Here is a 17,739-nt window from a genome sequence, read left to right as displayed (position 1 = left end):
AAGAATATGTGGTACATTGTCCTCTTTTTAGTCATACAGTCCTTCAATTTGTTTTAAACCTATTTCAGACATAAAATATTTGCTCTTCATGCTGAATTGAAACAATGAACTATTTACCTCTTGAAAACTGTAGACACACAGAACTTTGTTGAGTTATTTTTCTCCTACTCTGCCTTTGAAGATAAACTCACCTATTTGTCACATGATTAGTTTATCTTTCCTGATGATTCAGTGAAATATTAAGCTGCCATGAGGGCTAGATCCAATCCATCTGGCTCCTATATCAGACAAGACAAACTGCTTGCTGTCTAATATTGGAAAAACAACTTCTGATCCACAGCCAGTGTGAGATTTACTGACCACAGCTATGTCCTTTATAGACAACTTGGAGATGCTTGCTTATCATGCAAAGGATCCATAGTTCATTCAAAAACCATATAAATTATCTAGTGTATTCTTCACCAACAGTGGGTGGATGATGCTTTTGAATGATGTTTTATCAGCTCAGCAGCAGATATTACAGTTGTTTTGAGGGTCTTTAACTGTTTTCACATCTAAAAACACCTGGGAGATTCAGGGGAAATGCAGGCTGTCTGAGCTTCTGCTGCTGTTCCTGCATGCCTTTCACAGCAGGAGATTCACACTCACAGCTGGAAGTAACACGGAATAATATCTGGGAGGAGCGCAGAGGTTGCAGGAGAAAAATGCCCCGTGGGATTCTCAGTTTTATTAACAGCAAGCTGGCAAATGAGTCCCGTTGAAAAATATTTTAGTGTTTATTGTGTATATAACATAACATTTTAACAATATAACATTTTAATTTGAATGAATCATTAATGAATTAATTAGAATGAATTTTTGCAACAAAGGAGTAAACCACAGTGGTGGCCAATATGGCCTATAAACAATTTCACAATGTCTGCAGAAAAAAAGGGTTTGAACATCTGTGTGCTCTGTAATTGGATACATTCTAGTGACTTGGTGGGCAAAAATTTTGTTAAAATTTTGATTTATGTCCTTTTTTTAATAATAGCACATATGGTCACGACTGTAGAAATTGCACTATGTTTGGAATATTGTGAGTATGGGATAAAGAGAGCAAAAATTAGGGATTTGCAGGTATTTAAATTATTCATATTATTCATAATTATTCAACAAAAACAATAATGTACTTTTTGCAAAATATTAACTTTTGTTGTTCTTCTAAATTAAAATGCTAGATATAATATACTGAATATACCTTAGGTTGTTAAATTCGGCTCGGCAAAAATCAGTTTTCTTTTTCTGTCAATTGTTTTGAAAGAGATTAATTAGTGAAGCCAAGAGATGACGGCTTCACTCTTTCTGTGTTTCAAACTCCAATAATTACATAAAGCATCACATCAAAGGGTAAACATTTGCTGCAATGTTTACTGTGAACAAAATTTATTCATGATGCTTTAAATTCAATATACAAAGTCTGAAATCTTAAACTATATTTCAACTTAGGTATCACAGAGGTAGTTGTACATTCTCAGGAGTCTCAACAAATTAATTTTTTTCTGTCAGGTTTGCTTGCCCTTCCTATTTAAAACATGAGAAGGCTGAATGCAGGATGTCTTTCAGACAGCCTTTAAAAAAAAAACAGACGTGTTTGAGTAAAACTTTGAATGTTTCTGACTTTTAATTATACATCATACTTTTACATTATATACGTTATTCATAACTTCCCCCAAAGCATTTCACTCTGTTGACATCACAGGGGAATGTTGGCTTTTGCATATTAATACAGGTGGAATACTTAGTAATTTATTTGAGAAAAATCCTAATTGCTATATACCGTTGACAGGATAGTAAAAAAAAAAGATGGGGCCTCCAGCCACCTGGAAGGAAATAAAATCAAAATATTTTTTCTCCGGATCAAAAGTTTCAGCTCCCTGGTTTGTCTTTGTTGTACTAATACAATGCAGATGAATTATCCACACAATGAACTGCTGGCACTCCATTCATCATAACCAGAGCATATTTCAGATATTTATACACCATGGAAGAAAGTTCTCACAGTAGCAAATATGCTATTGTTCCACTCATGAAATATTCTCTGAGTTTTGCAGACCGGAAACTTTCTGATTCTTTTGTGTTTAATTACACATATTTTAAGCTTTTTTCTATTGTTCTTTTTAGAGATATTTATATGTGAAAAGCTAAAATGTATTTTAAAATGAATTAGTTTATTTTGTGAAATGTCAAATCTACATATTTCTTTTGTTCTTTATCATATCTTCTACAGTTTAGCCTTTTTTAAATCATATTTAATTTGAAAGTTTATGAAAATGTTGAATACATAAACAGAATAGTCCTCACAACCCAGTGAAGATAAATATTTTGTAAATTCACCTCAGAAAATTCAGTTTTTAAATCTGTGGACAAAAAACAGTTCTGACCTGTTTGTGAGTCTAGGTGGAAGCGGCCATCCTCGTTTCCTGAGATGATGCGGTACACGATGGGATCCGGACCACCCCCGTCTCTGGTGAGCGCTGACACGCTCAACACCTCAGACCCGACCACCAACGACTCTGAAAGCTGGGCGGTGTACTCCGAGCTCAGGAACACCGGTTGATAGTCATCGAGGGAAACCACATCCACTGTAACCGTGGCAACAGAGTACAGGTGGCGAGGCAGGCCACGGTCGGTGGCCTTAACCTTTAACTCAAATGCTGGTGGGGTGTCAGAGGTAAGAGGTCGCTCCAGCCGCAGGACTCCAGAGAACTCATCCAAAGAGAAGAAACCACGGTCTCCTGCCAGCATGGAGTACTTCACCTCAGAATTGATGCCTGAAAAACAGAAATTACTTAAGCTCAAACCTGAAGAATAAACATACAAGAGAAACTCAACCAAATTTAACCTTTGTGTGCCGAAATATTAGTTTAAAAAGTTTTTATTTAAATATTTTTAAAAAAAACTTCTAAAAGTTTAATAAGGAGTTTATATTTTAAAATGTATTTTAAATGGAAATAAAACAAAATATCAATAATTTTCTGGTTGATCTGATGAGAGTGCTAAATGACGTAAATTGTTGTCTGAGAATTTAAAAATTGTGTAAAAACATGGTGGAGGAGACAAACTTAAAGAAATTAACTACAATTTAAAGTATTATTGAAAATAAGCACAGAAACTGTTGAAAGTTGTATTTTAAGGAGTAAAATATCTCTGAACAATTGTTAATCCTCAATTGTTTACTATTATTATTGAATCACATTTTAAAGACAACTTTCATCTTTATTCGGGAGTTGCTTAAAAGAAAAAGGGGCAGAGAGAGAAAGAGTAAAACAAGCAGTAAATGCCTCTAACTGGGATTTGAAATGGATTAAAATTTTGCAGCCTTTATAAATGGAGCATATTTTCCATTTATGTTTTCACAGATATCACCATCAGTCAGTTGCAAATTTCCTACCCCTCAACCAATTCAGAATGCAAGATAAAATGCATTTCTATTTCATACATTCATGTCACTCTCTTATCTGCAGCAAACCATATAATAGATCATAACTCAACAGATGGGGGCACCAAATCCCCTTTTCAGGTCATGAAAAAAGCAATAGAAAACCTGTTCAGCAACTATTCATAAGGCCTCTGAAAAAACTCTGACAACAGCATCATTCTTGTGAAATAACTTCATTTTCAAGTCCTTATTTTCATCAAGGCATTTCACATAAACATTTAAGCATGCAAACTTAAGTCACACAAGGAAGTTTAGGTGTTCTGCAGAAGATTAACTGGACTAAAGTTTGAAAGATGATGGTTAAGCAGTTTGTCTTTCTGTTGCCATGACAGAAAACACACTTCAGTGTATTCCATTCAAAAACTAAGATTTATTCTCGAAACCGTCTCAATCTTTAAAAGCCAGCAGCTGGATTTGAAAAGTTTGCTGATGCTCGCTCATTAAGAAAATAAATCAAATCACTGAAGAAGCAAACTGGTGCACAAGTAGACAAAGTAAAGCCTCAAACATGCTGGTCTTTATGTCTCATCTGTGAGAAAGTTGTGAGAACAGGTGAAGACAAGCTGCTGCACATCTAAAGGCGTGGCTGAGCTGCCAAAGTATGCCTTGCAAAAAAAAAGTCTGTCCCAGCTGGTTATGGGCAGACTTTTTGATCACTTTCTTTACATTTGCCAGTGCGTCAAAGTTTGACCATAAACCTTTCAACACTCAAACTGCAAACAGACAAACGCATCTGTGCAGACTGGGCTCTGCTACAAGTTTTTAAAGAAGAAAACTTTTTCTTTAGGTTCCCCTGCGGTATTAACTCTGTATGTACCAAAATGGTGTCAATTATTTTCTTAGTAACAACATAAACTATGCATGAATCGTCATCTTTATTAACAGGAAAAACAACATTGAGTGGCCCCCACAATATTGCAGTTTAAGAAAACTTGAGAACACACACTGAGGGTGAGAGGTTCTCTTGTAATTTGATCTTGGAGAGAGAGAGACAGAGAGAGAGGAAAAAATCTAGAATAAACACCATTTGCTACTTCACCCACACGCTGTGAGTTACTTTCCACTGAGGGTGGTCTTACCACATCTGTATGCTGCCATCAACTTTTTTACCTTGGTACAAATAACCGACTGGTACATGCCTCTTGGCCACATACTACTGAGAGGATTTTTTTTGCATATTGACCATTTGAAACTGGATATGGAAACTAAATCTAAAAATGGAAAGAGGTCTCTTAATTTCAAAATAAAGCAAAAGAAAACAAAATATTTTTTTTCCCAAAATAAAAATTACAATTTAAAATGTGTGAGACAAAATGTGTGTTGTAATCATTAAACTTCAGGATATAAGAATGTTTTGGTGTTTCAAAAAGAGAAAAATTTGACTCTTGGCTTTTCAACTACTCTTTCAACTGAAATAAAAAAACTGAAACTTTCTTTCACTGTTGATTAAAAACAAGCTAGTAGGTATTCGAGGTCCTTTGTGTGATCATCAGCAGCTATTTCCATGAACCTTAGATAATCTCCTTATCTACTCATTGTCTGTCAAGGCACCTTACAGAAGCAAAATATCCTGTGAATATCATCTTCTGGATAAGAGTGGTGATTGCAGTTTTAACTGATTGTACAAGACAGTAAAAATCTGTAGATGCAACATATAGATGCATGATTATGTCCCTACTTTCCACTTTGTAACAAACACAATCAGTTTACACTGATGTGAAGGGACCGAACCCTAGATATTTATTCTTCAGAAGACAGTTTTTCTTTACATGACCATATTTAGTATTTAGAGTTTAGTGTAGAGTATTTCACTTTATAGTCAAATCGTCTGTTTTTTTACAATAACTATTTTTACTGTTTACTATAAAATATAAAGTAGTGGGGAGCTTTCCATTTGAATGTGGCTCAAAGTGAAATAACAGTCAGAGGTTTTTCTACAGCTAACTGAAGATATATCAACAGTGACATTCGGTGCAGTAGCAGATGCCAATTACCTTGAAAGCACCTGCAAGTGCAACTAAACACTGGTTTTTGGTTGACTGAAGAGCTCAAGCTTCCTGTTCAAGTTGCAAATCTCAAGTGATGATTTAAACTTGTTCGTATGTTGAATTTAGCACTCGGAACAAGATTAAGTGATTGACTTAAAATAAACTATCCACATACCTCCTCCACCCCTCAAAAAAAAAAAAGAACACACACACACGCACACACACCCCATTGGGTTTATCTGCAAACAACCCATAAAACAGTGTTATGCATCAATATGTTTGGTTGTTACACCGGGATTAAAGAGTTGGCTACGCTCAGCAAGTTATGATTTTCCACAGACTGAGAGTTGGTACTGAAAACACAATGAAGTGCCAGCTGACAGCAGGAAAGAAGAACACTGTTAAAAACAAACAAGGGTGTAAAAAATTTGATTAAGTGATAAATGAACTAAATTTATACAACTCAAAGCACTTTATACTAAAGCTCCAGTTATCCATTTAAACTCAATAATAGGCACACATTCATGCACCGGTACACAAATCAACAGGCAACTTGGGGTTAAGTGCCCTCCCTGGGGCACGTCGACATGTGGCAGAGGGACGTTTGAAACAAACTTACAATTTTCAGATTTTCAGCTCATGAGGTTAAGCGTTAAGAGAGTTAAATCTCTGTGCGGACAGCTGGAATGACATAATGTATCAAGGGGGAGTTTTGGAAGAATTAACTCTGTTGCAAATGGATTAGCATGTCATTATGTTTGGGATCAGCAAAAACATGCTTATACACATACATGTTCTAGACTTACAAAGCCAGGCTTGTGATACCAGGCCAAATGTTTTACCTCAGCATGTTGGGACCTGAGGCACACAATACATTGTTCTCACATAGCTGAAAACCTCCCATTTCTAAAAGTCAGCAGTTGCTCACCTGTGTCCGGGTCCTTGGCGTATATGACAGCGATCGGCGTGCGAACCGTAGTGTTGTCGAACACAGTGACCTCGTAGTGGCTGGAGGAGAAGAGGGGCGGGTTGTCGTTCATGTCCTGGATCATCAGCAGGATGTCGGCCTGACAGGATCGACCACCGCCATCAGTCGCCTTCGTCACCAGGTTGAACTCCGAATACGTCTCACGGTCCAAAACGGCCAGAGTGAACAGCTCACCTGAGGGCAGGTGAATTCAGAAATAGTTAATCACCAAACAAGATCACAATTTTATATGTGTATAAAAAAATATTTTATTCTTATGGAAATTGAAATATGTTTATCTACAGTACTACAGTGCAATTGGCATTTACAGTATCTTTCCAAGAGTTTCTCACAATTTAGGTAATAGTGCAGTGGAAAAAGTTTGGGAACACATCGTAAAATGTAAATTTGTGACCTCCAATACATTTTCTTATTATTTTACAGTGAAAGGGATGATTGTTCTCAGAAGGACTTAACAAAATGAAAACCGTTTGGTTCATCTGTAAAATCAGGAGTACAAATTTTAGGTGAAGATAAATGTTATGGCAGAATGAAAGGAATTGATGTCAGTGATCTGCTGGACACAATTGCTTTGGCTCCTATTAGCTCATTACAGCTGCAGATTGTTGATGTTATCACCATCCCAGGCACAGTGAGAGTGCCTATTTTCACCCCAAACAGACGCCATCATACCTGTTCTCGGATCCAGATGGAACTTATCTGCGTCTGGACCGTGCAGTGTGTACGAAATTGCGCCATTTGCTCCCACATCTGGATCCGAAGCTGAAACTTTGAGAACAAACATCCTAGGTGGCGCGTTCTCCATCACCCCCTCTGTGTACACCAGCTAGAGACAGAGGATGAGAAAAATAATCAGGTGGCGCTGAGATGATGACATGCTGCCACAGTGTTTACGAGCTTCAATCATTTCAGAAGTTATTAGCAGGCAGCTGAAAATGTTTATTTTCAATAAATTAGACTCATTTGTCAGATTAAAAGTATCCTTTAAAAACTGACAACCTTTAAGCAGGTATTGAACATGCTTTTATTGTTCTTAACACAAGAACAATATGTTCAAGAACAATATTGTTCTTAACACAAGTGGTGATGGAGGCCTCAAAGGCCTCCATCACCACTTATCTATCATAATTAATTAAAATGAATTATTAATTTTAATAATTAACTTTACTAAATTTGTATTGATGTTTGGGTTTGACCAATAGCTTGGAATAAAACTTATATGGGTCTCCAGTACTTTTTAAAGCACTCTGTGGCAGCTATATAAATATTTTTTCTCTTACTTTCCTGTATAAGAAGGGAAAAATGTACCTCCCCTTGTATGAGATGACATTCAATGTAAAATAAGACTTTTAAAACACTATTTTAAAGATTAAAGTTTAAAATTCAACTTTTAAATTGTCCTTGGCATCTTTTATGAACATTTAGTGCAATAGTGCAAGTACTGCTGTAGAAACAGCACTCCTCCTTTGTAATCCCAGTGAAAGAAGATCCTAACAATAAATCTGGGACTGCCTAACCGTTCAGTAGATCCTAGAAGTGAAGCAAATTTACTGAGAGGATCAACAAAGTATCTGAGAAGCAACAGCTTTCTGTCAGTGATGCTGTGAAATGACTCACCTGTTCACAAACTGGACTGTTGTCGTTGCTGTCCAAAACATGAACATCAACAGTAACCGGAGCCTCAAACTTCCCATCAGTGGCAGTCACCCGCAATGTGTATCGGCCTTTGGTCTCTCGGTCCAGGTTCTCCTTTACAATCAGACCCCACTGACCTTCATCCAACTGGACGATGGCAAACTGGCCCAATGGGTCTCCGTCTGCAAGAGAAAAAAAAAAGAAGCTGCGTCATGGTTTTGAATCTGATGAATCGATTGTCAATGCAGCCGAAAATATTTTGAGATTCTCCAATTGTTTCATATCTGCTACTGTCCTGCTAATGTTGTTTGAGATTGATTTTTTTTCTACATTACACTTGCAATCTTAGATTCTGTAACTGATTTTGTCTGTTTCCTCATAATGACACACACACCTTGTCGGACATTGATGTGTGCTGGCAAGGGCTGAATTAAGGGTTTCTTACAAAAACAAAAGGTATAACCTCAAGAAAGAAACTGTCTCGAGATGCCATTCAGGTATTGCAATTAAATTGTTTAGCTGTACCACAAGTTTTCTTTGGCAGAGACAAGACGATAAGTGGATTCTGTTCCCCAAACACCAATATTAATTACCCCCGAGCTATAATTTATGCTGATTTTAATTTATAATGTTGACATTAGAATGGAAATACCACAAATTAAGTTGACATTCTCTCAGTTTTTATGGGAATTTTCTTTTTTTTTGTTACATTTTTAGGTAAAAGTTGTGTTTTTACAACAAAATGTAGAAAGTGTATTTGCCGTTGAAGCCTTAACAATAATAAAAAGTCAAATCAAAGCTTGAATTTAGAAAATATGTATATACACTCACTAGCAGATATCCAGTTTTACATCTTTGTGGCTTTTGCATGTTTTTTGTGTAAATTTATAAGCAGTGATATATTCTGAGCTTCCCCCTTGATTTTTCAAATCATCACCTTCAAAAGTAAAATGTTTGCCAACATAAAACAAGCCAGGTTACATATTACTTACTGAAATGAAGAATGAGTAGAAGTAAAGAAGCATTTTGCAAACATTTTTTTTTGTTTTGATTTTTCTTATATTCCGTTGTTGTTTGTGGCTGGGAAATTAATAATTTTGACAGGAACTGCTTCCAAATGTAAAGAAAACAAAAAATATTCATGAATTGTGAAAATAAACAGATGCTGGGTAGATTTTTCTTTAAATTTAAATAACCTAATTGTTCCTACGACATTTCACATGGGTTGGTTTGTTCTTCCAATATGAACATGAACTGAGAGATAAAGGGAGTTGTATAACTCTCACACATATTTTAAGGTCTTTAAAGTTATTTTTATAATCTGCTAGTATGTGACTTTGCACCAGCACGAGGTCAGTTGGCCTAATTTAGGATAGGGGTCATAATGTCTTATATTTCAGCTGACCCAACTGGGGAGTAGAACCGAGATCGAAATGTACGATGATTACAACATAAAAAGTCAAGTTACATAAAATCATTGAAGGAAAAAAAGATTTGTTTTAGTAAAATATCTCCATTACTCATCAAAATACTGGACAAAATAAACTAAAAATAAAATAGGGATATCAAATGGCAACTTTAAAGGCACAAAGTGATAACCCTAAGGTGTAACATGAAGGATGGAAGCAAAGAAACATAAATCTAACTTATCTGTTAAAAGAATGAGAATATGAGTATACAATTCACTGTTTTTGTTATGAGGTAAGACATTAAGTATTATTGATAAAACATTAACAAAGAAAAAAAACTCATTTTAGTACTATTAGTACTATTGTCTTAAGACAAAACAAAGAAAAAACATTTGCCTTGCGAACTGGAAATCAACAGTGAAAATAATAAATTCTTATTGATTTAGAATAAGACAAACCTTAAGTAAATTAACACAGTGTGTGGGCGGTTTTATTTATTAATTTTTTTTTGTGACAACTGAGAGTTTGCCTGAGCCAAACCCTTCGATTGTAAATAATTCCAGCACAAACACTCATCTCTGTGCCAGAGCTCCTTCAGAGAAGTTTAACTGTCTTGGATTTGCATTAATTCAAGGCTCTGTTTGTGTTGTTAGCTGCAGGGCATCCAGTTGGTATTCCTGTTTTGCCACACTGCTCCACTTTGGGATTAATTGGAGGTGGAATAATGTGACTCAGTTGAGGGTGATTAACACAGATTTTCATTTTGCCTTATTAATGTCTTTATAAATCCCACAGTGCAGCAGATCTTCAAAGCAAAAAAGTGATTTCACTGATGAAAACATTTATGCTTGCTTGAACAGATAACCACATTCCACAGTGCAGTGGCATGCAAAAACCTATTGGCCAAGCAAACTGTGAGTCAGATATACAAACCTGTGATATAACATGTCACCAAGCGGTTCTCTAGGGACACGTCAGCATCTGTGGTCGTCATTGAAACAATTGGCTCAAATGGGGTGGCATTCTCCACCACTGAACCGTGGTATACATATTCCGTGAATTTCGGGGCGTTGTCATTCTCGTCTGTCACCATCACCTCCACGAGGACGCTGGACGATAGTTTGACATCTCCTCCATGATCTGTGGCAACCACATTGAACTTGTAGACTCTGAGAGTCTCACAGTCTGTTTCCCGTAGAGTGGTGATCCAGCCGCTTTCTCCTTCAATGGCAAACACCTCATTGATGTCAATCTCGGTGTCATCAGGCAGCGCCTCCAAGCTGTAGGTAACCATGCCATTGGTGTCTGTGTCTGGATCATTGGCTGTCACCTAGAGGTCACAGACCGATTAGCATATTTTGTGCAGAAATCTATTGTGGCATGGATGGTAAAAACTTCTGTGGAGGTTAAAGTAAATGCTAAGACCTCTAGGTGCCAGATGCTGGCACAATAAACAAAGAAAAAAACAATAACTTTCAAAGATAGCTACATTGACTGGATATCTAAACATTTATTTGAATGTATTTTTAAAAGTTTTTTCAAGGATAAAGTTGTTTCCTAGACCTTTATTCACACAGTTTTCTCAAGATTCCTTATAGTATGTGCAGATATATTATAAAGAAAAGGTATATCTATGTTCAGTTTACGTATAAGCAGTAGACATGCAAATGTCACAGAGTCTAGACACCATTTTACGCTTCTCTGTTCAGCAAGAACTTTGGCATTTCCCTGGTCTATTAAAAGCATTCAATACATTGGAAGAAGTAAACCTATAAAAGAAAGCCTAATTTGTCTCACCTGAATAACAGTGGTTCCAGCAGGCATATTTTCTGCCAGGAAGGCTCTATATGGGCTTGCATCAAACATGGGCTGGTTATCGTTCACATCCTGAACCTGGATGCTGACAGAGACCAGCGATGCAACGTCTGTCCCGTTATGGTTCCCCTGAGCAATCACATCTATCTGGTACCACTTTGTCTTTTCATGGTCTATGGTCTTCTGTAGTAGCAGAGTGCCACTTTCCTGGTCCAAGCTGAAAACTTTGTCTTTATTGCTTTCCACAGTATTCCCATTGACCAGACTGTAAATGAGTGGCATGTCAGAGTCGGCCCTCACTGATCCAATCTCCGACCCGATGGGAAAATCCTCTGCAGCAGAGAAGGTGTAGAGTGGTTCTGAGAATTTTGGCAGCGGAACCTCTGGAGGAACCACCTTTAGCTGAACAGGGACAGTGGAGTTATAAAAAGGGAGGCTGCCGTCACGAGCTTTCACTTTAAAGTTAAAGATCTTGTTCTCCATTCCAACCAGACTCTCTTTAACACTGACAACTCCTGTGAAAGGGTTGATTTCGATGATGTCTTCTACAACTTCCTCAGCTTCATCCACAGTGTAGGTCACATCTGCATTTTTACCATCATCAGCATCATAAGCCATAATCTGAATGACAGGAGAGCCTTTATTTACAGTCGATTGAATTGAAACTTGGTATTCTGATGCTTTGAATTGAGGCACATTGTCATTCTCATCTGTGAGAATAATTTTGACTGTGCAAAAGGCCACTTTTCCACCACCATCCTTTGCCATCACTTTTATTGCTATCACTTTCTGGGTGGGGTTTTCTCTGTCAAGCGGTTGAGTTGTAACAATCTGACCGTCTTCGAGGATGGCAAATTTCTCATCAGCAAGTTTGTTGATGATGGTGTAGTCCACACTTCCGTATGGCCCGTCATCGGGATCAATAGCTGCCAGTCGGATAACACGAGTTCCCGCTTCTGCATTTTCAGCCAGCTCTGCCTCATAGATGCTCTTTTTGAAGTAAGGACTGTGCCTGTTGCTGTTAATCATGTCAATACTAACTGGGGCAGTTTTCTGAAACACTCCATCAGATACAGCCACAGTCAAGTTGTAGTAAGGATCTAGATTCCTCTTGCAAACATTGGAAAAGGAGATGATCCCTGAGGATTCATTGATGTTGAAGTATCGATCTTTGTTACCTGAAATTATTTTGTACTTGAGATTATTGAGGTCTTCAGAGTCAGGATCTGAAGCTTGAATTTTAATGACAATGTGGCCACATTTGGCCATTTCATCTAAAGTAGCTTCATACTGAGAACTGACAAAATCAGGAGGATTGTCATTGACATCAGTGACATTTACAAAAACCATCACCTCGCTACTGAGAGGAACAGTCCCATTGTCAATGGCTTTGATTTTCAAATTAAACTGTTCAATGTCTTCATGATCCAGAACCTGCTTTGTGATAATCAATCCAGTTTTAGGATTGATCTCAAAAAAATCAGTTTCATTTCCCTCAGTTTTGACAATCCGGTAGGTCAAATCTTTATTTCTGCCAGAGTCTTTGTCTGTCGCATTGAGTTGAATCACAGAGGTGCTGACTGGAAGCCCTTCGGCAATGTTCACACTGTAAGTTAGCTGTGGGAAAAGTGGTGGATTATCATTCACATCCTCCACTACAATTTCAATAGACGCCTCTGAGAACGCTCCGGTAACAGAGTCAGTAGCTCGAACTGTCAAGAAATGCATTGTCTGGCTCTCATAGTCCAGAGGATTGGTTATGGTCAGAACTCCAGTCTTAAAATCAATGTGAAAATGCTTTGAAGCATTTTCCTCCTCAAGATTGTAGATGAGCCGATATCCCTCAGGGTTTCTGGCCTGAACATGCAGAATGGTGGTGAATGGGGGAACATTTTCAGGAACTCTCAGTGGATAAAGAAGAGTCTGAAAAACTGGATTGGTTCTGTTCCTTACTTGAATAGTGAGCTGAGCAGTGGTGCTATGACTTGGCAGGCCATCATCTGAAGCCACAACAGTCAACATGTACTTATTCAGGGCCTCAAAATCAAGAGGTCTTTGAAGGGATACATCACCCACATCTGGATCTATCCTGAAAAGGTCAAAATCCTCCTCCAGAGAGTACATGATCGATCCATTTTCACCCAGATCTTTATCAATGGCAGTTGCTTGGTACAAAACATCTCCTGGCTCAGAGTCTTCAGAAATCATCATTGAAAAAGGCAAATTTAGAAACTGTGGAGAATTGTCATTAACATCATCTATAAAAATTTTGACTTGAGCTGTTGCTGTTCTGGGTGGGGTTCTGGTGTCTTCAACTTTTACCACTATGTCATAAATGTCTTGTTCCTCTCTGTCAAAAGGAATGCCGGTGGTTTCAAGAACCCCTGACATTTGGGAAATAGTAAACCTTCCCATGGGGTTGATGACAGAGTATAAAAGAGGCTCATTCAGGTAGCATCCTGAGACTTTTAGTGCTGCCAAAGTTTTCACTGTATTTAGGTTTTCTGCAATGCTTGCTGAGTAAATTTTATGCTGAAATTCTAGATCGCTTGGCATCAGCTCAGTTACATTTATGTTGACAGTGGCTGAATCTTTAAAGAGGCCATCTGAAGCTCTGACAGTCAGCTGGTAAAATGACCTGAACTCGGACACATTGCTCACAGTAATGACTCCTGTATTGGGATCAATTGAGAAGGCATTGTGAAGATTTCCCTCAGAGATGCTGTATGAGACTGCTGAATCTCCATCATGGGCCATGACACGTGCAACCTCAGTATCTCTGACGGCTGGGACAATGATAGATGACTCATAAACAGAGGCGGTGAATTGTGGCGCGCAGTCATTAAGGTCCAGGACACGTACAGTGACCTTGGCAGGCTCTGCTGCGTACAGTGATGGTTCCCCGGAGTCCTTCACCTGTACTGTGAAGTGATATTCAGCTTTGGCTTCAAAGTCAAGTGGTGAAATTAAAGAGATGGTACCCATACTTGGGTCAATCTTGAAAACTTTCAGCACTTCAGGTTCAAGGATCAGATATGTCAGCAGAGAATTTGAATCTCGATCTGCATCAAATGCCTGAACGACCAGCGGTGCACTTCTTTTCCCCATCACTATGCTGTTTATAGGAGCTGATTCACTGATTTGACCCAAGTACTCCTTCTGCTGAAATACAGGAGCGTTATCATTCTCATCCATCACATAGATATGGACTAGAGTTTTGGAGATGGCTCCAGCTGTTGTGGAAGCTGTAACTTTGAGCTTGTAGGACTCCCAGGTTTCAAAATCAAGATATCTTTTGGTGGAAATCAAGCCAGTGTAGGGGTTGATATAAAATGTGTCATTTAAGTTTCCACTTTCTATACCATAATGCACTGCAGATGGGCAGGAGGCCGAGATGGTGACCACTGGAGTGCTGGGAGCTCTTAGTTCACTGACCTCTGTTAAATATTCATCCGCAGGGAAGATGGGTGGTGTTTGATCAGAAATGCGGATGTGGATGTGGACAGAGCAGAGGTCAGAACGTTGAGGGAAACCCTGATCATTGGCTTTTACTGTTAGGTGGAATTGGTCCTGAGGCTGAAGGTCCAGGGGTTTGGAAACGCTGATGGAGCCCAGCTCAGGATCAATGGAGAAGATGTTATCAATATTACCTGCAGGGAGGTAAGACATATTATTTTACACATAAAAATACTTCCTAATTTTAGATTTTGATGATTAAGTCATTTTTATATAAAAATAGGTACAGAAACAAAACTATTTACTTTATTTTTCAAGGTGTTCAGTGATAACAATATTATCTCATTGATTCTTCTGTTGTCTTTTAAACCTTAAAAACTTTTCTGGGAGCAGTGACATTTATCTCACACCAGTGGTCATTTTTAACTTCACATGTGAGAATTTGAGATAAGACAATTACAAAGATGGATGTTGTTTGCTGTATAAAACACTAAAACAACAATGTGTTCGATTGCATCAGCTGGCATTGAAGCATCATTCTCTGTCTCACACATTCCCAGGATCTTTGATTACTCGTGATCCGCCATAATCCCAAACAACCCAGTGTGAAAGATTTAAAGACTGCAGATGCAACAGAGACAGCTCCCAGGAGTGAGTTTGTATAGCTAAATGAATGTGAAGCAGCGTTCAGGTGAAAAGAAGCAAGCACAGATAAAATATAAAAATAAGCCTGGGCAACTCACCAGAGTGCAGCGAGTAGCTGATGTCTGCATTGCTCCCCATGTCCTTGTCTAGGGCCTTGACTCGGACAACCTCAGAGCCCGCAGGGGCCAGATTAGAGATGCTAGCTTCATAACGGGGGCTGAGGAAAGCTGGAGAGTGGTCATTACAGTCCTCCACATGAATCACCACCTTTGCAAAATTTTTCTTCATTGGAATCTCCTGGTCACGCACCTGAAGAAGAGAGTTAATATTGCATCGTGTGAAGAGGTAAAAGGCCCCTACGTTTCCAAACCAAACACTGTAGCAAGGTTTTATAGAAAAAAATAAAATAAAATTAAGAGGTTGTCATTCATTATAGCAGAAACAAATTCTTTGTTTTGCTATTTTTTAAAATATTTTTATTAAGCTCCACATTTTCTTAAGCAAAATCTTTAGTGTTTAAATATTTTTGTTTTTTTAATACCTGATATATTTTATCAAACATAAGTTATTTTAACAATGAATAGCTGTTGTTGTTTTGCAACAAATACAGAAAATTAAATTATAAAAACAAAATATTAACATAATCATACATTTTGCCAACTAAATCCCACCAGTGTATCATCAGTGCAAAATTCAAAAAGTCTAATTTTTAAAGCTTTTTGTCATTACAGAATAAATGGTTACCATAATAATGAGTGTATGAATAGAGATCTCCTCGAAGTCCAGCTTCTCTGTCATCACCAGAATGCCATTCTTTGGATCCAGGTGAAAGAACTTGGTGCTGTCCGGATGAAGGCTGCTGTGGATGGAGAACACCAGGTTGCTGTTGGTGTCATCGTCCTTAGCGCTGATCTGCAGGATGTCCTTCCACAGGGACGTGTCTTCAGGAACCCTCACCTTAAGGACAAGAGCAGATAATCACAGAGCAGTGTGAAAAAACTTACTGTGTTTTGATTCTTGATGGTTCTTATAAAGAAGTAAGGTAAAAAGGGAGTAGAGCTGAAAAGAAATATCAAGCTAAAAGAGTCAGCTCATCTGAAGATAGAGAAATAACAGTGTTGTAAAGTTGTCAGAAAACATAGAAAATAGCTTTTTAAAACCTTTACTTGCCGTCTCAAAGACATACCCAGGTTATTCATATTTCTTCATCTTAAATTCAAGAACTAAATGCTTTATAAGGCCTCAGTTTTCCAAATTTTCTTAAGCAATTGAGGAAAGAGCACAAAAAGAGAACTTTTCTTCTTTTTCACATGATGAAATATCAACCATACTGCATGACAAAAAGAAGCAAATTATACACATTTAGCAAATCACGAAATATCCACAAAACATCTTTTTATGGAAGTCTAACAGAAACTTCTTCAGTTTTTATACAGATATTCGGTGAAAAGCTGCTGTAGTGAATCTGCCTCTTTTTTATTTTCTGTATTAAATAGTATTTTTTAACCTGGAGTAAAGCCTGTCTTAAACAGTGATCTCTTTCAGTTTTTCATCTCTTTCTGGATCTATCCACAAAGATCCTGTGCTTAAGGGCACAACTGAGAATCTAACACATTTCAGATTTTCTGTAATGAAATCCACCAAAGCAGGTCATAGCCTTTCTGGATGAAATGTAGACAGGAATTTCAGCTTAAAATAATACTATTTACATCAAGCTTTTGAAAGAATAACACATCATCAATTTTGGTTTTCTTTGACGTTTGCTTTTACTTATATCCCTTAGAAGACATTTCAACATCAATGGTTGTCTAAACTTGTATTTTATTCAATTTCTGCTGACACGTCTCTACTGGTGCTTTACATCTGCTTGCATCTCAACATCCCCATTATTAGCACTCATGCATGACCTTTGGAGGATCATTTTCTGTATGATTAAATATCAACTCTCACCTCATACAGCGGTTTCAGGAAGACGGGTCGGTGTTCATTCATGTCCAACACACGGATGTTGGCCTGCAGATTGGACACAGGTTTGAAAAATGAAAGAAGAAAAAACATGAAAGACCCATCACCTGCATCACTTGATCAGCTGCTAAATATTTATGAAATTAAGGTATCAAGACATATTCAACCTTTGTTTGTTAGTTTGCACCTCCATAACTTAAAAATAGAGGTAAAACAACCTTATAATGTAAAAATCATGTAAAAATGTCTCATTTGATCAAACAGAAATATCAGTGCAACTGTCTTTTTTGTTTACAGATGTAAGAGGAGAAAGGAAAAGTGTTTGCTATGGCTTAAAACAGGCAGAGCAGACAATAT

The 17,739-nt window shown here is 37.7% G+C and overlaps 1 protein-coding gene across 1 annotated transcript in view; it reads right to left on the bottom strand.

The window, feature by feature from the left end:
* Positions 1 to 17,739, bottom strand: part of fat2 (FAT atypical cadherin 2) — a 99,932-nt gene that overhangs the window by 40,604 nt on the left and 41,589 nt on the right. The window contains exons 8-16 of the mRNA XM_032555505.1: positions 17,368 to 17,430; positions 16,162 to 16,374; positions 15,516 to 15,726; positions 11,299 to 14,966; positions 10,435 to 10,831; positions 8,075 to 8,274; positions 7,130 to 7,283; positions 6,398 to 6,631; positions 2,424 to 2,813 (exon numbers count right to left, since the gene is read on the bottom strand). Coding sequence (XP_032411396.1) covers positions 2,424 to 2,813; positions 6,398 to 6,631; positions 7,130 to 7,283; positions 8,075 to 8,274; positions 10,435 to 10,831; positions 11,299 to 14,966; positions 15,516 to 15,726; positions 16,162 to 16,374; positions 17,368 to 17,430 — 5,530 coding nt within the window. The remainder of the gene's footprint in view (positions 1 to 2,423; positions 2,814 to 6,397; positions 6,632 to 7,129; positions 7,284 to 8,074; positions 8,275 to 10,434; positions 10,832 to 11,298; positions 14,967 to 15,515; positions 15,727 to 16,161; positions 16,375 to 17,367; positions 17,431 to 17,739) is intronic.

Source organism: Xiphophorus hellerii, chromosome 23 (assembly GCF_003331165.1).
Source record: "Xiphophorus hellerii strain 12219 chromosome 23, Xiphophorus_hellerii-4.1, whole genome shotgun sequence".
Classification (NCBI taxonomy): Eukaryota; Metazoa; Chordata; class Actinopteri; order Cyprinodontiformes; family Poeciliidae; genus Xiphophorus; species Xiphophorus hellerii.
This window is presented reverse-complemented; position numbering and strand designations above follow the sequence as displayed.